The sequence below is a fragment of the Cygnus olor genome, chromosome 5 (assembly GCF_009769625.2).
Source record: "Cygnus olor isolate bCygOlo1 chromosome 5, bCygOlo1.pri.v2, whole genome shotgun sequence".
NCBI classification, from domain to species: domain Eukaryota; kingdom Metazoa; phylum Chordata; class Aves; order Anseriformes; family Anatidae; genus Cygnus; species Cygnus olor.
Genome location: NC_049173.1, coordinates 16,420,310 through 16,442,780, shown reverse-complemented (window position 1 = coordinate 16,442,780; position 22,471 = coordinate 16,420,310). Strand labels below are relative to the sequence as shown.

General features: G+C 44.9%; 2 protein-coding genes across 2 annotated transcripts; both read left to right on the top strand.

Moving 5' to 3' along the window:
* The first annotated feature begins 914 nt into the window (after positions 1-914).
* TMEM251 (transmembrane protein 251) lies at positions 915-3,376 on the top strand. The gene is made up of 2 exons (XM_040559263.1): positions 915-1,048; positions 2,827-3,376. The coding sequence occupies exon 2, from the start codon at positions 2,843-2,845 to the stop codon at positions 3,236-3,238; it is 396 nt and encodes a 131-aa protein (XP_040415197.1). The 5' UTR covers positions 915-1,048; positions 2,827-2,842; the 3' UTR covers positions 3,239-3,376.
* A 7,300-nt stretch (positions 3,377-10,676) lies between these two features.
* UBR7 (ubiquitin protein ligase E3 component n-recognin 7) lies at positions 10,677-21,848 on the top strand. Its single transcript, XM_040557547.1, has 11 exons — positions 10,677-10,880; positions 11,685-11,818; positions 12,105-12,165; positions 13,706-13,801; positions 14,591-14,644; positions 15,863-15,968; positions 17,401-17,585; positions 18,101-18,232; positions 18,634-18,796; positions 19,458-19,519; positions 20,311-21,848. The coding sequence occupies exons 1-11, from the start codon at positions 10,704-10,706 to the stop codon at positions 20,401-20,403; spliced, it is 1,263 nt and encodes a 420-aa protein (XP_040413481.1). The 5' UTR covers positions 10,677-10,703; the 3' UTR covers positions 20,404-21,848.
* Positions 21,849-22,471: the final 623 nt, after the last annotated feature.

Genomic DNA, 22,471 nt, shown 5'->3' with positions numbered 1-22,471 from the left:
GTAGTATTGGGAAGCGTTCAGAAAGGAGCATAAGTAGTATTAGGAAACAGCAGTTTGCTCATGACTCTGATATGTTAAAAATTTAGCAAAAAGTTGACATTTGACATGTAATGCTATGCAATTCCTGAAGTCTTTTAACTAGCACAGGAAACCTGTTAACCAGTTACTGAATTCAGACAGATGTTGAAACACATTCTGCACACTTTCCAACCATGACTGGGATGCAAACTAGTGAACCACATGGAGGTGACAAAACACATTTTTTGGTCAATTTAATCACAGAATCACAGAACTGTAGGGGTTGGAAGGGACCTCGAGAGATCATCAGGTCCAACCCCCCTGCCAAAGCACGTTCCGTAGAGCAGGCTGCCCAGGTAGGCGTCCAGGCAGACCTTGAATATCTCCAGAGAAGATATTTAGAAGATTTTCTGGCTTCATTATTTTTTTCCCCTCTGGATTTTTTTCCTAACGATTTAATTCAGTAGCAACATGCAAGCAGTAGGAGTTTATGTATAAACATATGCTGTTGCACACTACGTTGTCACTGGAGGGACTATTCCACAACACAGTTAACCCCCCACCAGCATTTTCTGGTATTTTCCGTCGCTGGGGCTCTCCGCCCCTCGAGCGGGCCCTCTGTGACAACAGCCGCGCTGCGGACACCTGGGCTGCCACCCGCAGCGCCGCTAACACCCCGGCCGCCATTTTGGGCGAGGCCACCAACGGCACGGAGGGGCGCGGGCCCGAGCCAAGATGGCTGCCGGCCAACTCACGGCCCGGCCAGCGCCCGCCCCGCCGCGCCGCGCTGCGCCTCTCCTCGCCTCGTCCCGCCTCGCCCCGCCTCGGATGCGGCCGGGCGCGCCCCGGCAGTGGTTCTCCTCATGCCGGAAGCGGCGGGGTTCCGGGCCGGCCGGGCGGCGATGGCAGCGGGCCGGCAGCGGCGGCGCGGCTCGGCGGGCGCCTCCGCCTCCCGGTGCGGCGGCGCGGGCTGAGGGGAGCGGGCCGCCTGCCGCCGCCCTCCCGCTCCCTCCTTCTCCGCTGGAGGAAGGTGAGGGGCGGCCGGGAGGGTGAGGGCACGGGAAGAGCCCGGGGCGGGGGGCTCGGGGAGCTGCAGGTAGAAGCAGCGTCTCCAGAGGGAAATGAGCGCGGAAAAAAAAAAACGCCTCACAACTTAAGCTGTGGGGTAAACGCGGACTCTGGAGCTTAGGAATCCATTGGGGAAAAACTTACCCAAACAGCTTCTTAGGTGTTTCTGTGTTGTTTAACTAAAAGCATTACCGCGGTGTATTACAAAGCTAACATACTGATAAGTTATACGTAAGTATAAGGTAAACAACAAGTATGCACAAAACTAACGGTTTTCTGCGGCGTTTCACTGCATGTCTGACTGTGTTAGCCACCTTAACCGTAGCAGTGTGAGGGCCAGAACAACTTCCCCAGTGCCACCCTGGTCAGATTCTGCCAGGTCAGGACTGAGGATGTCCTTCAGATGTGAAAAAACCAGAAAGTCTGTGAAGATTGGTGCCCAGGAAGATTAATTTAGCACTGGGAAGCGGGATCTAAAAAGATGTAATGGCTTTGGTGTCAATGGTGTTGAACTCTCATGTAATTCTGCTAATAGTCACTGTTCAGTATGCATAAAACATCTCTTAAACAAGCACGCTCGCTGTCTAGTATATTTAGAAATACCAGTTAGGTCGTGATATATTTGGTTTAGAACAGTTCTCCAACAATTGACTTTGATCCTCTCAAAAAATCTTAGGAAAGGCTCTGTTGGTCCACAGTCTGAATAACTGTGCCTGGTAGAACTCTGAGCAGCTGCAGTGGAGTGGTGGCTCTCCCTGCCCTGCCCAAGGGTTATCTTGAGGGAAAGCAACAACTTTGCTGTTAGTGAAGGTGCTTTACCTAGTGTGCTCGTGGCTGGTTTAAAGAAGGCTTCAAGTCACTTAGACCCGTACAGCCAGCCAGAGATCTTAAAGCAGCTAAAAGTTGAGCACGGTGGTGTGTGTGGAGCTTCAGTTACTGTGCTTTTTTTTGGGGGGTGGGGTGGGGGGGGCAGACAGTTGATGGGTGTCTGGTTTGTTCTGCAATGAGTCGGTTACAAATACCCCCGTTACTAATACCCACGTTCACCTCCTTTCCTCCAGAAGGCATAGTGCAACTGTTTACACAGGTAGAGCAGAAATACAGTTAATTACAGGTAACATCCTATAGTACGTATCCTCATGTGCACAGATGGGTACAGGTACACAGCTTTAGTACATACCTTCTCACGTGTAAAATAAAAACGTTTTTTTTTATAGGGTTCCTATATGGGCACTCAGCTAAAGCTTAATTAAACTGGATGTTGGTGCACTGCAAACAAGTAGTGATGCTCATGTTACTAACTGGCTGGCAGCATTTTTGTTTTAGACACGAAAGAGCTGTACAGAAATTCTGAATTTATGGAAAGTCTCGTATAGTCTCACTCTGTGGCTAGAATCACTAGTAGCAGATTGGATGAATAACTTAGCCAATTCACAACTTCTGTTTTGTTAACTCAATACTTGACTTCAGCCTGGCAGAACTTAATAGCTAGCAGGCCCTACACTAGCCAGAGCTATTGATGGAGCAATGTATACAGCTACCATGAGCCTGTTTCTGATGTAGTACTACATGACTTTTCTCTGATGTAGAGCGAACTCAGGTATTTAGAAATGTGTGCGTGCTGTTTTTTTTACTGGTGCGTTAGGAAAGTTATAAAAAAGTTACCTTATGAAAATCAAGCGTCACCTGTGTCCCCCTTCTCCAAACTGTACTGAATGTGTACTTCTTGTTTTGTTACAGGTGCAGAGCATGGAGAATGATGAACTTCCGCCAGAGGATGGGATGGATTGGTGTGGGGTTGTACTTGCTAGCAAGTGCTGCAGCTTTTTATTATGTCTTTGAAATCAATGAGACTTACAACAAACTAGCACTGGAGCACATTCAGCAACATCCCAAGGAACCACAGGAAGGAACCACATGGACGCACTCCTTAAAAGTACGACTGCTATCCTTGCCTTTTTGGCTGTGGACTATAATCTTTTTAATACCATATTTACAGATGTTCTTGTTCCTCTATTCCTGTACAAGAGCTGACCCCAAAACTGTTGGCTATTGCATCATTCCTATCTGCTTGGCTGTTATTTGCAATCGTCATCAAACATTTGTGAAGGCCTCTAATCAGATCAGTAGATTACAGCTGATTGACACTTAACTCAATTTCTAGTTTCCGTAGCTGTTTTGAAGCAATTGCATATGCCTGATCTAATCACGAGACTGAAGTTCTGAGTGAAGGCTGGAAAGAGCCTTTTCTTTGAAACTGTTAAGCAATGAACAGTGACTGTTTTCTATTTAAAAAAAAAATTACAAAAGTTTTTTAAAGTATGGGTCTGTCCAAGTGACTTGAGTGGGAGAGCCCTGTGTGACACTTGATGGAAATATTCCTCATTTTGCCTTAATGATGCAAAATTGCTACACTCCATCTGAAACGTTCTGTGGGGAAATAAGTTTCTGGTCCGTAACTTTACTCCTGTGCAAAAAAAAAAAAAAAAAAAAAGACTTCCTTTGTTTTCCCTTGGAGTAAAATCAATGAAAAGATGCTTCTTTTGTGATAAATGTAAAAGGACAAAAAATGAAACTTGATTATAAAAGTTGCACTTAGCACAATTCTTTGCTTTTTCTTTTAAGTAATCCATATCTACATCAGTGCTGGTTTTTAAGCATTTTTTTAAAAATAAATTTAGGAAATACAGGAAGCAAAGAATAAAGTATGTGCAAATCTTTAAAGAGAAAAAGGTACTTTTTGTCTGTGGTATCATACTTTTTTTTTTTTTTTTTTTTCCCAGTGACCAGAATACCACGCTGTAGCAGGTAGGCAGGGAGGAGTGGCGCAGGCCTGGAGGCTGGTGCTTTACGCTTTTTCCCTACGATGCCAAAAGCAGCTTGCGCTGGCATTGGGCTGCAGTACGCACAAAATGTTGTTTTTAAGCGTTGCCTTCTCCTACCTATAGGAATCTCCTTTGATAAAATTCGAAGCGATTGGAATTTACTGCCATTCTAATTTCACTCCAGACATGTAAAAACATGTTCTGTGAGCGCTGGCGTATTAAGAATACTTCAAATTTGTGAAAGTTAACTGATACTAGGTTGGGGGACGCTCCAAGGCTGTTGTAAGACAGATACTATGTTTCTTCCAGAAATTTGAGTAAGATACATTCTTCTTCCTGCAATGAATGCGGTTTTTCCTGTCATGCTGAAATTCCACTGGCATTTCTTACCTTGGTTTCAAGCCCTGTTTTCCAGTGCTATTTCGGTATAGCATTTAATTCTAACTACTGGATCGTGTATTTGGAATAATGTCAAATCTGTTCTTTCTTTTCTCCTTTCTTGTTTCATAGTATAACTAAGCTTTTGAGCCATTGTGGAAGTAACCTGAATGTGAAAACAGTGCAAAATATGGACTTGGAAAGTAGCAGGCCCTAAACATTATGAGCTAAACTTCTCAGTTATCATTTTGATTGTACGTGATTGTCAGTACCTAATCATCACAGATGCTGATCCACTTCTGACTGCTGTAAGGGAATCCTGGAGCCTATCAGCTTTCTCCAGCTTTGGAAAGAGCACTATTTTCAGTGTTGCTATGTTCAAGCATGGTAGTTACAACACCTTAAACTTTCTGTTTGCATTTGGAGATATTTCCAGGCTGTGGTTTCAAATGCCAGCATTGGTGCTAGGACCCGAAAACACAATGTAGCCTTGACAAGAAGGTTTTAAGTTCTAAGTGCAATATGAAAAGGAGGAAGCTGCCATCCTAATATGCTGGAGTAAGAATAAAGTATCAACTCTGACTTCTAGTATCTTTTGGAGTCAGAGCTTTTAAGTTGTGTTGTTTCTTAACTCTAAAAATCGTCGTCTTATTTATCTATAAAATAAAAACTTTTCAATGTTTATAAACAGAAGTCTGTCAATGCAGATAACATATGAATGGCATTTTCTTGTGTACGTTTGCTGTTAGAAAGCAGTGCTGGCAGTCAGCTGCTGTAGCTTATTGTTCTGTCCTTCCCTCCGTGTGTGTTTGATCACTTTTGTTGTCTTTTTATTCTCTGAGTCCTAATTACTTGGCTCTCGCCTGAATTTTTGGGGATAGATGGATGAAACTGAATCCCTTCACCTTTTAACTTGCTGTAGTTTTTTAACTGAGAAGTTGCTGTGGCGTGTCTAGTTATTAAAAGAAGAACATCATAAGAGGAAGCATTGAAAATAGAAGATGATAGGGAGAACTGTCTGAGCTATTGTTGTGCAACCATATGGCCTTTAGCAAATTCATCAGCACATCTGATGACATCTGATGCGATGAGCCAAGGCGGGATGTGGAGCACGTGCTGGGCGCAGCAGTGGCTTACGGAACGGTGGCTCGTGTTCGCAGACTTTTCCATCAGAAGCCTGGCTTTAGATTAAAGCTGTCTAAAAGTGTGAGCTTTACACCAACTACAGAAAGATGCACGAACTAGCCAATGCTGTGTAGATAAGGATTTGAGCTTGAGGTGGGAAGCAGCAATGGAAAGAAATTATTTAGGCAGTGTGTGGGAATACTAGATGACAGGACTAGAGGAGGAAGGCATTTTTACCAGCATTTTTGGCACCAGTAGAACATAATAAACAGGTGAAGCATCAGCCAGAGAGTAAACAAAGAAAAAATAACGATTAAATTGCTTTTTATTTGTAAAACAGGTAGTGAAATTACCATGAAGATTTTTAGATAGTGTCAAGGCTAATTCTCAGTTGTGGATCATTGCTTGCAACACAAATTGACGTAGTGGCTAAGCTTTTGGGCTAATTGAGCTTGGTTTTACAACATTTTTAGAAGGCTACAGTACTTCTCAATTAGTTCTTGATTGCAAATGACAAACAATAACATCCATTTCTACAGAATTACTAAAAGATGTGACTAGCTCACACGAGAACTTGCTCATACCAGTCTTTTCTCCAAGTGGACAGAGAAGATGAATTGCTACAACTGCTGCTTAGAGGTGGAAAAGCTATTTTTACTCATACTCTTAACTTAAAATGATTTAGCTCAGATTCGATCTTGAACAGCTTTCTAAAGCAGAAACTGTGAAAATAGAGGCAGTGATGAAGTTCTGAGAAAAAGAATTAACCTTCACCAGCTTAGCAGTCATTTGGAGCTTTTTTTTTTCCCCTGCCAAGAAAGTGAGTAGCTGTAACAAGGTTTATTAACATTTATCTCTGTGTCACTTACCCTGTGGTTTTTTTTTTTTTTTTTGGCTGTGTCACAAGATCGAGCTTTGTCAGACAGCTCGAGTGTTACTCCTGGGCAGTCTACAGTGTCAGTTTCATTAACTGCTCTACCTTCACCTAATGGTACCTTCCCACCTCAGGAGAATCTCTGCCCTGTTTTGTAAGTACTGCCGAGCCAGTTCTTCGCTTCTTGTGGGAGAGCAGGTCCAATGAAGAGCCGAAGTTAAGGCTGCAGCACTTCGAACTTGGCCAGAAGTAAGCTGCAATAAAACGTGATTCTGATGAAGCATGTTTCTTCTGGCAGCAAAGTACAGCTGCAAGCTTTTTGGTTTAGCTAAAAATATGAGGATTAAGTTACCCTTGGAACAAAACTCCAGCTTGTGCAGGATACTTGCTATTAACTGCCCTTTAATTTTCTCTTGCCTTGTCCATTGTTGTCTTAAAAGGGTGCTCTCTGGTGGTTTAGTGGTTCAACTTGTTTATTATTGTAGTAGTTAAATATATACTTTATATAGCAGTCCTGGATGACAAGCTCGTTTCAACACGACTTAATGAACGAAAGCAGCCCAGTAACCATCAGTTAATTTGTAAGAGCCAACTCATCTCTGGCTCTCCTTCAAGCCAGCCCTGCAGTATAGGCCTGTTCTGGAAAGAAAGAACGTGCTGCAGCCACAAAAAGGCACTTCTGCTCAACTCTGTCCTCTGTAAGTAGTCCGGGAAATTTTGGCTAGTCGGTAGGACAAAACGATTGCGCAGCTCTTTGTGCTGCTAGGTGCTAGCACGGTTACCACGCATTACGATGCACGATCAGCGTGTGCTAACCGACGGATTACTGTCTACTTTAGAAAGAGTCTGGTTTCTGGAGTAGCGAGTGTGTAAGCTAACTTTTAAGGCAGAAGGAGTGGAGCTACACTGGGGACGCAATGGGGGATAACATTCAAGTCCTTGTGATGAAAGTAATAGGAGGGGATGTCTGTGCTGGGAACCAGGGAAGGTCTTGCCCCTGGCATGGTTATCAGGCATGATGGCACTACCGCCGATCCATCAGTGCCTAGTAAGTATCACACTTAAAGATTTTAAGCTTTTTTCTTTAAACACACAGTATTTACTCTGTAGACTAAACAGAGGCTAAATTCAAGCTTCATCTGTTTGAACCAGCAAATTCAGTTTTCCAAAGCTGTAACAGACTGTCATATGCTGAAATCCCGGTCTATGTGAAGTAGGCTTGCTTTTGACAAGTAAAAAAGCCACACCAAAGCTTTCTGCACCTAGTTACCTCAGAGCAGCTCTCAGAAGAGTAGGTTCCCTGCTCCAGGGTTATGGCACTTACCAGAGGCAAGCCTCTAGCTTAGAATTACCTAAGTTCCAGCGAAGCTTCAGTACCCTCTGTGTTCTTTAAGAGTTTTGTGGCCACGATAAGGACTACAAATGATTTTTTAAAGGCTGTTCTTGACCCAGTGCTCATCAATCTCTTGTAGAGCTCAGGTGCAGCATTTTATTACCCAACCACGCTGCCAGAGAAAAGCAGTTATCTTGTTACTGGTGCATTAGCTACATTTGTTCCCACGGTAGGAGAGGTAGGGCTTGTTGCTTTACACCAGTGGTTTTCAGCCTGTGATTTGCCTGTGGGCTATCCATACGTAGAGCACAAATTTAAGTCTGATGTTGTGTTGCTTTATAGTAATTCCACAGCTCACACCGTTGTTGGAAGGGTTAGGACTGCAGCCTGGAGAAGAAGAAAGTGAAACGGTGCTCTTGGTTTTGCAGCAGGCTTCCGAAGCTGCAGCAGTTAGAGCACATACAAGATGTCATGAGCACTGATCACATGAAGGAGCCCTTCTGATATGTTTATCAGTCAGGCTTTTTCTACAAAATGTTGCCTTAGCCATTTTGATAAGGCACTTCCTTCAATGCTAGTATGTTCACTGGACTTCTTTACCAGCTTCTTGCACTGTTTCAGATAAATGCAGGCAAGTTTGTGCTTGTAAAAATTCATCCTTAATTTCATAGAATCATTACGGTTGGAAAAGACCTCCAAGATCATCTGGTCCAACTGTTCCCCAACCACCAGTATCACCCGCTAAACCATGTCCCTAAGCACCAGGTCCAACCTTTCCTTGAACACCCCCAGAGATGGTGACACCACCGCTTCCCTGGGTAACCCATTCCACTGCCTGACTGCTCTTTCTGAGAAGAAAGGATGCCGTCGGCCTTCTTGGCCACCCGGGCACACTGCCGGCTCATGTGCAGGCGAGCATCAATGAGCACCCCCAGATCCTTTTCCTCTGAGCAGCTTTCCAGCCAATCTGCCCCAAGCCTGTAGGGCTGCGTGGGGTTGTTGTGGCCCAGGTGCAGGACCTGGCACTTGGCCATGTTGAACCTCATCCCACTGGCCTCTGCCCAATGACCCATCCTGTCCAGGTCCCTCTGCAGGCCCTTCCTACCCTCTGGCAGATTGACACTACCCCCCGACTCGGTGTCATCTGCAAACTTACTGAGGGTGCCCTCAATTCCCTCATCCAAATCATCAATAATTCAAATTAATTCAATTTAATTATTAATTTAATTAATTATTATTAATTTAAAAAGTAACAATTAATTATTAATAATATGATTAATAATTAATAATATACAATATAATTATAATATATTTATATATTTTATGTATTTATAATATATATTTTATATATTATAATTATAATTATATATAACTATATGTATTATATATAATACAATATTATATAGTTATTATATTTATATTATTTTATTAATAATTTAATGTTTTATAATATATTTATATTGTTTTAATTTATATAATATAATTTGAATTAATAATTCAAATAATCGATAATCATCAATAAAATACACCAATATTAAAGAGGATGGGCTCCAACACCGACCCCTGGGGAATACGGTCGCCAGCTGGATTTCACTCCGTTCACCACCACTCTGGGCCCGGCTGTCCAGCCAGTTTTTAAGCCAGCAGAGTTTACCTCTCCAAGCCATGGGCTGCCAGCTTCTCTGGGAGAATACTGTGGGAGACTGTGTCAAAGGCCTTGCTGAAGTCTAGGTACTAGTCTAGTGTCTGAATTTATTCAGATACTTTGTCTTTTGTAGTCTTAAAGATTTGCTCAGTTTCTGCAGCACTGAGATAATATACCAGCAGAACGTGAAAATGAAAAAACGCTTTTCACGCTATTACATCAGACAGCGAACTGCTGCTAGGGAGAGCTCAGGCTCCCCAGTCGGGTGTTGGGGCTGGGCATCACGAGCGTTACGCCTGTTCACAGCACGCACCACACAGAAACGGGGAGCTGCCGTGTGGGAAGCACCGACACGTCTCCCCACGCAGGAAGCAGCTGCGCCCTTGATGACGCTCCACAGGCCGCTGTCCTGTCAGAAGAGCAGGTTACCTCAGCAGGGCCGAGCTACAGTGATTTGTACAGCCAAGAACTGCTACATATAATGTACTTGTGTTACTGGACTATTTCTGCTATTTCTCCTCTCCACAATACGCCATGCCAGCCTCTATAAAAGCGCGCTATGTTTCCCTTCCTGTTGTGCTCGGAGATTTGCTTTTATAAAGCACCTCACAGATTCTTTTATTTTTTTTTCCTTTTATTGTCATTTCGAAGCGACGCCGAGCTCCGCAGGGGCAGCACCCACTGCCTATAACCCTGCGGGCCGGGGCCGCTCAGCGCCCGGGGTCGGGGAGGGAGCCCCCACACCCTGACGGGGCCGCACCGCCGGGGCCCCGCCGGCCGCCTCACTCAGGGCCGCTGCACCCTCGTCCTCTTCGGCGGGGGGTCCTCGGGCACGCTGTTTCCCTCCACGCTGTTCTCCTCCTCCTCTTCGTCGTCGTCCTCCTCCTCCTCCTCCTCCTCCTCGTCCTCCTCGGCGCCGCCTGCCGGGAGCCGCGCGCAGGGCGGGTGAGGGCCCCTCACGGTGCCGGTGCCGGTGCCCGCCGCTCCCCCCCCGCCCCGCCCCGCCCCCCCCGCGCCTCACCGCCGCTTCCCGCCTCCGGCCGCTCGAGCGGCGCCAGCAGCTGCACGAGGCGCTCCTGCAGCTCGCCCAGCCCCAGGCGCAGCGCGCGCAGCCGCCCGCCCGGCCCCTCCTCCGCCGCCGGGCACCGCACGCGCACCGAGCGCGCCTCCCCGCCGCCGCTCCGCAGCTCGGCCACCAGCTCCATCGCGCCGCCGAGGCGCTGACGGGCGGCCCCGCCGGCCAATCCGCGCCGCCGACGCGCCCCACGCCCCGCCCACCCGCGTCGCGCGCGCTCGCCGCCGCTTTCCCGCCGCCTCACCCTCGCTCCCTCCTCCCGCGCGCGGGTCACGTGGTTGCGCGCCCCGCCCCGCCCCGCCGCGCCCCGCCCCCTTCCCCCCCCGCGCGCGCGCTTCCCGCCTCGGGCTCGCGGCCCCGCGATGGCGGCGGCGGCGGAGGGCGGCGGGAGCGGGGCGGGCGGCGGGGCCGGGGCCGGGGCGGCGGCGGAGGAGCCCGTGGTGTCCCTGGCGGAGGTGCTGGCCGAGAACGAGGAGCTGGAGAAGGAGGCGCGGGCCGTGCTGGGCGGCAGCGACCACGAGCGGTGCAGCTACGCCCAGGTGGGGCCGGCCCCGCGCGCCCCATAACATCCCCTCGTAACGTCCCCTCGTAGCACCCCGACCCCCTCGTAGCGCTCTGCCCCCTAGTCCCTCACCCCTCCGTAACACCCCAGCCTCCCCAATAACACCCACATAATACCCCGACCCCCCTAACACTCTGCCCCCCATAACACCCCAAACACTCTCATAACGCCCCCTTAGCCCCACACCCCTCCATAACACTCTGCCCCACAACACCCCGATCCCCCATAGCACCCCCACCCCTCCATAACACTCTATCCTCCCCCATAACACCCTGCCCCGTGACACCCCGACCCCCTCATAACACCCCCATAATACCCTGACCCCCCCATAACATCCCGTCCCTCCATAACACCCAAACCCATCCATAACATCCCAAAACCCCCATAACACCCCACCTGCCCATAATACCCCAAAACCTCCATAACACCCTACCCGGCCCCCCCATAACACCCTGAACCCCCATAACACCCCAAACCTCTCCGCACAACACCCCGACCCTCCCCCGTAACACCTCAGTCCCCTCCATGACACCCCAAAACCCCCCGTAACACCCCCAGAGAAGCTGTGGGTGCCCCATCCCTGGAGGTGTTCAAGGCCAGGCTGGATGGGGCCCTGAGCAACCTGATGTAGTGGGAGGTGTCCCTGCCCATGGCGGGGGCTCAGGACTGGGTGGTCTATGAGGTCCCTTCAAATTCTGTGATTCATAGCACCCCAGCCTCACACCCCCCCATAGGCCCCCAGCCCCTCCAGCCCCTCTCTCTCCCCGCTGTGTCCCGGCAGGGCGCGGTGAAGCGACAAGCGCTGTACGCCTGCAGCACCTGCACGCCGCCCGGGGCAGAGCCGGCCGGCATCTGCCTGGCGTGCAGCTACGAGTGCCACGGCTCGCACCGCCTCTTCGAGCTCTACACCAAGAGGTATGGGGTGGGGGGAGCCCTCTGACGCCCCTTACGGCCTGGCCCCAGGGGAAAGGGGTGCTCCAGGGTGGCCCGGGAGGAGGCTGGGGCTCGTCTCAGCAGGCCTGGCCTTTGGGAGTGCTGTTGGGGGGGTGGCAAGGCTGCACGACTCTTCAGCCGGCCCTCCTGCTTGGGCGGGCTGTGAGAGTGCTCTTATGGCAAACAGCTGCTGGGGGTTGTTATGTGCACAAAAGATAAGGTGTTGTCGCCAGATCAGACCTCTGAAACGCTCTGTTCTCCTTCCCAGGAACTTCCGCTGTGACTGTGGAAACAGCAAGTTCAAGAATTTGCAGTGCAAGTTGCTCCCGGTGCGTCGAGGCCTTGGTTTCCTGCATGCAGAATTAAAGTAACTCGGAAGTCTCAGAAGGCTGGTGGCTTGCCGTAGCAAGTGCTGGCTCATGCAGTGCTGCTGTTTTTCCCAGCGAGTTAAATGAGGTGGGAATATTGCAGCAGGAGGTGAAACAGTTGAGGGACCAGAGGGCTGAACCCCGCTGTGCGAACAGAGGAGTGGAGCTGTTGGTCCTCATCGTCCGTGACTGCAGCTGCTCTGTGTCCGTGGCCAGCGTAGTGCCAGAAACGTGTGGTGCCAGTGGTAATGAGTCCCAATAGCTTTAAGCTGGCTTCAAAGGACTTTTTGGGGTGCAGCTTTTGCAGTTGTTTTATGGAATCTTAACACTGTGCTGCCACCAAAAGGATGGTTCCCTTCCCTTCTTTGTAGCGTAAATTCTATGGCTTGTCACCGAACAGGCGGTTTTTTCACTCTGTTAAGCCCCCTGTGCTCTCATCCTGGCTGGGCAGTTTGCACTCGTTAAGCAGTTGGTAATCTTTTTGCGAAGCAGCAAGAGAAAGACGTGTACCCTGCCGGCAGGGCAGTTTCCAGGGTAATAACACTTAAAAGTAGGAACAGCAGGTGGTTTTGTGTGTGCCCATTTCGGTCTGGTGGAGCCAGGACAGATCCAGAAGCTAGTAAGGCAAGGACCGTAGTCAGGTGATCTGTGCAGAGATGCCTGTGACAACTTTGAGGTGTTTCTGTTTGTCATTGGAGTGATCAAAGTGGGGCTGTGGTTGTTCCTCCCTCAGGTCAGTGCGGAACCATTTTTCAGCATCCAGCTGTTCATCTGCTGACCTCATGGGCGCAGGGCGCTCACGTGGTCTGTTCCTCCCTTCTCTGCATGGTGGTACACGTTTTGCAGGGACACCTTAAATGGCCACAGCCGTTTCTGCACGTGGTCTTAGGCTGCAACTACGAACAGTTCTGAAGTCCCCTGGCTGCACTGTGTTAACTGCTTTTAGGAATGGGATTACCTGTGGCTGGGGTTCAGTTAGCTTGTTTTGTAATTCGGATCATCCTTTCGCATAGAGGGAGGCTTGCATGACATGAAATTAGTGTAAACTCAGTGGTAGGATTAAACAGAGTTGGGTTTGGATCGTAGTGTGGGTATTTTAAAAAAAGTTCAAGGTAAAGGTACATGGGAAATCTACAGACAGTGCTGCAGTGGCAGCAGGCACGCATGATTGGTGATCAAAACTCTGAAAATAACAGTTTTAGATGAGTAGTAGCTCAAGAACACCACAGATTTTAACACATTTGTTACAAATACAGAATGTGTTTTTCCTCTTCCCTTTGGAACGTCAGTATTCCTTGTATGCCCTACCTTCTGCTCACTGTATGGCATCGGTGTTTCTGGGTAATATCTTTGTGTTTAGATTTCTGGGCTGATGTGCATGATTGCTTTGGGGAAGTAAAGTAGAACAGGAATTGTTTTTTTTTTTTTCCAGATTTCCATTTTTTCTGTCTTGTTTTTTCACTGCATCGTATATTGAAACAATTTTTTCCTTTCCTTCTAGGAAAAAGGCAAGGTGAATTCAGGAAATAAGTACAATGACAACTTCTATGGCTTATACTGTACTTGTAAAAGACCTTATCCTGATCCTGATGATGAGGTAAGAAATGCAAAATCTAGTAGTAACCATATGTGGACGGTATTTATGCAGAACATGCAAAGGGTGGTCCTTGAGCTGCGTTTCGGGGAAGATCTCACTTTAAGAATCTTCTGTTCCATATCAATTTTTGATGTGATGTGCTGTATGAAGTAATTAATTTGTCATGTTTTTTTAAATAGTAGCACTTATTCATGCCTTTAAGACAGACAAAGAAGACAAACCATCGCTAGGAAAAAAAGCTGCCACAGTCATCTCTGTTCTTTCTCAAGTTACACAATTGCCTTAGAAGATGTGTTTCTCGTTATCTTGAGAAATGCTGTGAGTGGCTATAAATGCTGTAACTGATTTGTAACAAATCAGGTTTTGCTATACTGTGTTACAGACAGTTCAGTCAGGCTTCTGGCATGCCTATGTAAACCCGGTGATGTCGTGCATTTCGCTATCTTTCTTTTGCTTAGCTGCCTGGTTTTGCATTTCTGTTCACAGGAAGAAAGATACCAATACCGTGTTAACTTCTGCTAGCTCTTTTGTGTGAGAGTGTCTTGCTCTACTGGGAAAACTAGTTCTGTAATAATAACTGGGAATTTCCACAGTCTTGATAGTAAGATGAATTACATGTGCCGCTGAACTTCAGGAAAGCAGTAACTGCTTATTATTGGCAGCTCACTGTGGGTGGGCAAGGAGGGAAATGCAGTTCACTTGAGCAGGCTTCGCATAATACTATAGTTTGAGCCCTGTGAAAGATTCTGAAGGTTGATAGCAATGCTAATAACATGACCATTCATCTAGATTCCAGATGAAATGATCCAGTGCATAGTTTGTGAAGACTGGTTCCATGGAAGGGTAAGGAAACTATAAGTAGCAGAATTGCCATTTGCATAGAAATAAAATAGCATCAGGTAAGTTTGTACGGTAATCTTTACTTGGGAAGTTGTGCTGTAGTTCTCAAAAGATGATAATGTATGTTCTGGGGTATTTTTTTTTTTCATTTAATGCAGGGGAATATTAAATCTTTAATCTTGAACTGCTGCTCCATCCAGTCAAAAAAAATAATAATAATTAGGAAGCATTCCACCTTTTTCAAGGCTCCTTCTGCAGAACAAGGAGACTCTTGTTAGAGAAGTGACTATTTTAATTGGAAAATTCTAATCATTCAAATCAGTGAGAAAAAGATTCTTGCTGAGACACATCATTATCAACTGTCTGAATAGTTCTTCATTCAGAAGAATGCTTTTTAAACTGTAGCTACTTTAAATAGCAAGGAACAAACTACGCTGTTGGTTCCTGATTACAAACTTCAGGGAAGTCTTTTAAAAGCAGCTGAAGCACTTTGGTGAGTGTCCTACTTAATGCATGAGCATTAAGGGTTCAGCCTCTTGTGCCTTCAAGGGCATGAGTGAAATTCCATCGTGGATTGTTAGAAAGCAAAGTGTTTGAAGTTGCAGGATCAAAGAATAAAAAAGGATGATTGGCTTCAATTATAGGTTCTGTAGATACACTATGGGATTCTTTTTTATAAATGTATATATTAAGAATATTATGCTGCGTACTGTGAACTTGGTAAGAAAGTTTTCGCAAAAGAAAGTAGGTAAGTGCTTTTAATTGCCTAAATATTTCTCACTGGTTTGTAGAGGTTTGGGACCTAATTCTCAATCCCAGTATGTGAATGATATGAAGGCTTACGATCTTTTACATTTAAGGAAGTCATTTACGTGTCTAAAGTGTGTGGTAGTATCTTACTAGGCTACGTTTAGGACCATGTTTAGAAGAGTAATGTTTCAAAATGAGATAAAGATAGAACTGAGGTTTCTGGATGTATACAAGGAATAAAAGGCTGTAAACAAGGTGTGTAAGTGAAGACAGATTTTTTTTTTTTCCCCTGGCATTTGGTCAACTCTTTTCAGTCTGTTACGCTGATATTTGTTGCAGAAAGGTAGCAGGACTAGATGCTTGTGTTGAAAATACGGTGGCAGCTGATATTTTACTTCATCTAAAGCTGGAGTTGAATCTGTTAATTTGCAGTGAACGTTTAACTGCTGTGTCCTTGTTTCCTTTTGACAGCATCTTGGTGCAATTCCCCCTGAGAGTGGAGACTTCCACGAAATGGTATGCCAGGCCTGCATGAATCACTGCCATTTCCTATGGGCCTATGCTCCACAATTAGCAGGTAAAGAAAATTAACTCAGCTGAGACCATGTTTCATTAGTATGTTTCTCATAGTTGGCTGATTAATGACATTATGCTGTTTAAGTGGTTGGAGAAATGCTACTCGTTATATTGGACAATCACCTACGGCAGTGGAACAGGCAGGGCTGCTGTAACTGTTCTGTTTAAAAAAAAAGAAAAGGCATTTCAGATTTCTAAATCTTAATTCCATAGTGCTTACTGATTTATTTAATCAAAGATGTGCTAGCACCTAGATTGATAAGGATTTAATACTTGTCTTAAGGAACTTAATCTCTAAGTTGAATCAAAGAACTGAAGAGGTATCTTAAGGGAAGCAGTAAGGAAAACAGCTGAGTCTAAGAGGCTCTGAGCAGAAAAGAGCGAGTGATAGAGTGCCCCGAAAGGAATGTGTAAAACCTTGATCTGAATGGAGCTGGGGCTCTGCTCGGGACGCGCGCTCTCTGTGGTCACACCAGGCGTCTCTGGTGTGTGCTCTCTAACTAGCTATGTCACAGCAAACAGATATGACTTGACATCAGAACATACACTTGTTTTACGTAAGGAACTGGTTAGTATAGTTAATCTGTCATGGAGTTTGTTTTACTGAGATGCATCACTTGCCTCTTGAGTCACCCCAGACTACTGGGAGATAAAAACACTTGTGTGTGCCTAGGACTAATAGACGTGACTACTGCTAATTTTACTTGGTAGGATTTATTTCACATTTCAAGTACTCTGACTAAAATGAGTATCATCAGCAAAAGGTTTTATGGGTAAAAGCAGAGCTGCTGAAGAAGGATTCAGCTGAAATTATGTAACTGTAAATTCTGCTTATTAAGAACATACGCAGCAGAGGGTCTGAACGCTTGAGGAAGTGATGTGCTTGGTACGCTGTATTGTTACTAATGCACAGTTCTTTAGATAAAGAGCTATTTATTTTTTTTCTCTTGTAAAACCATATATAAAGCTGAAGATGTCTGTAAATGTTTAGAAAAGTGGGGTTTCTTTGTTTTGCTTTTTTTTTTTTTTTAAACTTGTATCTGGAGAAAATGAAGGACTCCAACAAAAAGTCAGCAAAAAGTGCATGCCAGCTACTGAACCTATGATAGGAACAAGGAGTGTCAAGAAGGACAAGCTTATTAGTAGAGAACTATCTGAAATTGTGATGCCATTTTCCCTCTCCTAGGTTTTAGATTTTGGGAAGCAGAGTGTTTTAGAATGAGTATGAGAGGCGAAGAAGAGTGTGGTGAAAGAGGAAGTGGTTCTTTTCATACGTAGGTCTGTGTGTTTGGACAGCTGTAGAATATATCCAGGACCCTGCAGTGTGTGAGGTAATCCAGGTGTTCTTAATGCTGCACTGTAAAGCAGAAGGAATGGTTGTAGTACCCTGTACTTTCTGGCACGGTGTTTTCACTTGTGTGTGCATCTTCTAGTTCCTGCGTTGACCAAAGCGAACTCTCTTGAAGATGAAGGGATTGTCCTGAATGTTGAGGAAAGTGAAGAACAGAAGAAAGAAATAAAAAAAGAGAGTGGAGTAGAACACCAAGAAGTAAAGGAGGAAAAGCAGACGGAACAGTTCAATGAACCATCCACTAGCTCTGGGTCTACTTGTGGGGAGGTAAAACGCTGCCTTTTTGTCCTGTACATCTTCGTACTAGTGGTACACGAAGCAAAACCCACCTCTTCCTGTAGAGGTTCAGTGGGGGGCGGGTAAATGCTTTCTGTCTGTGTTCCTCCTCAGTTGCTGACACTTCAAATGTGGTCTCAGTGGAGCACAGCACAGGCTACGGAACGTGCCTGTAGAAGTAGGTGGGATGAGGTGTAACAGCTGCTCGCAGCTGGGGTACCCGCACCCCATCCTGCCAGCCGCTTGGCCTTTACACGGAGCTGCCATTGTTCTACTACAGCGCTGTTAGGCATTGTAACTGCGTTTCTAAAAGAATAGTTTATTATACATCCAGTGGAAACTGCTAAACCACATCAGAATCCTTATGCGAATGGAACAGTAATATAGGTTGTTTAATGAAATTGTATCTGAGACAAAAGAAAAATCTTGTATAAGGAAATGACGTGCTGGAAAGAACTGTGTCTATTTGAAGCTGTAGAGCACTGAACACTCTCGTTTTAATTCAGATAGTTACCAAGAGTGAAGAACCAGTCTGCAAGCTGAAAGAACTCCAGAGCAAGCAATTTTTAAAAAAAGATACTGCCACCTTTTGGCCATCAAACTGGAGAAGCAAATTATGCACTTGTGCAGATTGTTTGGTATGTATTCTCTCTTCATTGTAAATGCTGAAGTGGGGGAGGCAGGGAGGAGCTCCCAAAGAATCTTGGAAGAGAAGCCTGTAGATAAAAATTGTGTGAAAACGTTCTTACTTTGCATATAAACACCTAAAAATATCCCTCCACCTGACATAAAGAAGCACAGTGGATCATCTGGAATTAGTGCAGCATGAAGGGGCTTCTAAACATATTTATTTTCCTTCCTGTTTAAAGCCAGTCTTGTTTTGGAAGTCGTCATGGGGGAATGGCTGAAATGCTTGATAGAAAACTTAATTATTTTTATTGTTGTTATTTGTGATACTGAATGCAAAGAAGGAATGGGGGAGAACATCCGTATCTGAGAAGTTTTGTAACTTAAAAGTAAATTTTGCATTGTTTTCCAGAAAATGTATTCAGAACTTGAAGTCCAGTTCCTGACAGATGAATATGACACCGTCTTGGCTTATGAAAACAAAGGTACCAGTGACCAAGAAACAGACAGGAGAGATCCTTTAATGGACACCCTGAACAGCATGAACAGAGTTCAGCAAGTAGAACTCATCTGCGGTAAATATAAAAGTATTCATTTTCAGAATCTGCCTTAGCCTTTTAAGTGAACAGCTGACCACGAGCGGTTACTATCAGGTCTTGCAGTTTACTTCAAAAATAATTTGAAATCAGTGTGCAGAAAACTGACAGGTTGCAAACCTCGGTCAGTATTACTATAGAGAAGTTTGTCCTCTCTGGACTTTACCTAGATGGTGTGGGAACTTTTCTCCTATTTAACATCGTAGGTGTGGTATTGATGGTAATTTCTTCTGACTTAAATATTTAAACACTAACTTACACTGGCTTAAATTTCATACCTTTTTCTGTTTTGGCCGTCTCCTGTTTTCTGGGGGTAGTGCCGGTCGATGTGAAGCTGGGGTGAAGGCTGTTTCTTGGCACCTGTTCTGCAGAGCACACTGAACTTCAGTACATTTCTCTTGAAGGTTAGCTGGACAGATGCTCAGACCCCAGAGGCTGGTCTGATAAATTATTAGGCATCTCTTGTTTTCTCAAACTTGTTTTGCTTTTCACTTCTTTATTTTTTTTATAATCCAGTTCAAACCTAGATTTCTCTCAAGTAAATCTAACTAATGACAAGAGGAAGTGCAGCAGGTGGTCTTCCTGAGCCAATGTTAAACTAAAGCTCGATTTTTTTTTTGTGTGTGTTTACCCCATTCAGAATACAACGACTTAAAGACGGAACTGACCGACTATCTCAGGAGATTTGCAGATGAGGGAACGGTAAGTGGAAAGTTGCAGAATTTGCACAATTTGACAGAAAGTGTTCTAAAATACTGTTGAAGGGTATTGGGTATTACAACACTTGTATTTTTTCTGTCTCTTGGAGTTGTTGTAGAAATGAGACATTCCTGATTCAATTGGAATTTAAAAATTGTATTTCTTTAATGGCAGTGCTGAGAAAAAAAAACAGGAACCTTACAGAAATCTGTCTATAAAGTGCTGAGAGCTGTTTTCAGATTTCAATGAAACTTTTGTTGTTCTAGGAAAAGTATTCAGGAATAAAGCTCTTAATCTTTGTTCTTAAATTAAATTCAATCTTTAAGGACTGACTAAATATTGGCAGTGTTGTTGGTTGTTTTCTGTGAGGAGTTGCTTGCCATTATTAATCAACACAAGCATTTTATTTGCTCAGTATTAAGCCCCAGATTTACTGAACTGCCATTCTAAGTTGCATTGTTGTGTCTGAAGCGAGTGTCAAATCTTGCTTTGTGTTAATTATTCTGATCATAAAAGCAAGTAGCCAGACCCATTAAAAATACAAGGAGCTTTGCTTTCTGTGCTTGTTTTAGCGTTGGGTAGCTTGTTTCACTCTCTGTATTTTTCTATAATGGAATTTGGGCATTAATTGTTTCCTTTGGGTAAGAGAGGAAAGCTGGTTTGCTAGCTCTATCAGAGAGACTTCAGAATACTTTTAAATGCTTTGTGCATTACATATGGAATACATTTAAAAAAAAAAGGCTCCTTAATTGGGTTATTGTACCACAACTTCAGTTTCCTATTGTTTGCAATAGGTTGTTAAAAGAGAAGACATTCAGCACTTCTTTGAAGAATTCCAGTCACGGAAAAGACGACGGACTAACAGGATGCAGTACTACTGTAGTTAGATGGAGAAGTTCTGAGGCTGAAAGGACAACTGGGAAAACAATATTCACTGACAAACAGAAGAGGCATTTTTAGTACTGGGCTTCTCCTAAAAATCCAACTGTTCAAGAAACTGCCTCCACCTTCTTCATTTTGTCTCATTTCCTTTATTTGTAGCGCATAAAATGTGTTCTGAACAGGTACACTGCTTTTATATGGATTTCAGTGTCAGTCTATGTTTGTATTTCTTTGAAAGCCCTCCCCCTCATCTCAAGGGGGAGGACTGCTTGTTGACAGAACTTCGCGCCACTGTTCGTTCCCTTTTTCCTTTGACCTGTTTTACTTTTAGTGCTTATAGCTCTCCTTGGTCCTAAAACACAGGCGTGGGGCACGCTCTGCGTTCTGCAAGACGGGAGCGTGTTGCTTTCCTGCTCTGAATGGCTCTGTGTCATCTCTTCTGGTTGGGGTGACTGGCAGTTGCTCCCTGCACAAAGCAAGTTTGTTTATTTCTGCAGGGAGGCATGGGTCCTTAAAAAGTAAAGCAGGCATGAGGTAATGATGGTGGCTGTTGGTTTTAATCCTGCATTCTCAAAGTCGGTTCTTATGTGAACTCAGTAGCACTGTACTTCTGCGTGGCAGCTCTGCTGGGGAAGTACGCCCTGAGCAGGTGGAAAGTGAGAAATCAGAGGTTGGACTTGATGCAGCAACATGTATCCATTTTTATAACGTCAAAAACTTTGTTTCTAATATTGTACAGTGATGTTTTACATGCAAAAATTTGTCACATGAACTTTATCTGCTCGTTAGAATATAAACGATATCTAGGAAGAGGTACTAAATTACAAATTAAGCATCGGGGGCTTTGTAAGAGGACTTCTGATGTGCTTTCATTTTAAAAACTGGCCTACTTCAAATTGTTCTACTTCATAAATGTTCCTGCAAACACTGCAGCAGCCTAGCGTTTTGTACAGTACAAAATGGATGATCTTTTTATAATCACTGTGATAATCAAGGAACAGGAGGTTTCACTGACTTTTAAGAAGCTACAGTTAACTGCAATCAAATCTTGATTTTTCATAAGTTATTTTGAGCGTAATGTTTTTTTTTTGTTGTTGTTTTCTTTACTCACAAAACCCAAACCCTGCTTTAAGAAAGCTATAATTTTTAACTCTTGCTTTCTGTAATTGGAGGATGTGTTTGCCATGGGGTACTATTCTGCTTATTCATTAACTATTCATGTTAATGAGACTTTTTAGAAGAAAATCACACGTTTATCATTCCCCCGTTTGTTTTTGACTACTTCATTTACAGAAGCTTTTTCTAGCATAAAGGCTCAGTCAATTGGTTTGTTCCATGCAAAATGACTAGTTGCTTTTAAACTTAACTCTGGGTATTGTATGTGCTTTTTTGTAGCAGTTGTTACAGGACTTGTAACTGCATATCTAAGAAATAAAGAACTGTTCAATCATTCAGTCTGCATCGTCTGGTTTCTGAAATGCTGCTCTGGCGTTCTATTTTTATCCGCAATCCAGCCCAACAGAACTAGGGCGATGACTACACGTTTGCCATCTGGCCAAGATACCTGTGGGAGGCTGAGACGGGCTGAGCCAAACCAAACCTGGTATTCTTAGATCGTTGCTTCCAGCTCTCACCCACTTCATTGTGCAGGGCTGGCATCTTGTGTGCGGGTACACGTTTCAGCAGGAGAAAAAGCAGAAGGGATGGGGGCTCCTGGTTGGCGGCTCTTGACATTTAATTCATTAAACTGGTGGAGGTAGAAGGTGGCCAGAGGCAAGCGCTGTCCTCAGTTCCAGCTCTAAGCTCAAATCACCCTGAACTGAAACCCTTGGTTTTCACTGTTTTGCTGTTCTCTCCCTAGCGTCTATATGAGAAAACCACCCCCACCACACACAGAACAGCTACCACAGTGTAGCACAACTACCTCCAGCAACACCCACTTATACCACAGTCACTGTACCCAAGAAATTAAAGCACTGGTGCATAGAGGGAGTAAATTTTAGAAATGTGAACCATACAAATTCCAGGACAACTGGTGCAGCTACAGCTTCGCACCAGGTCCAGACTGAAGCC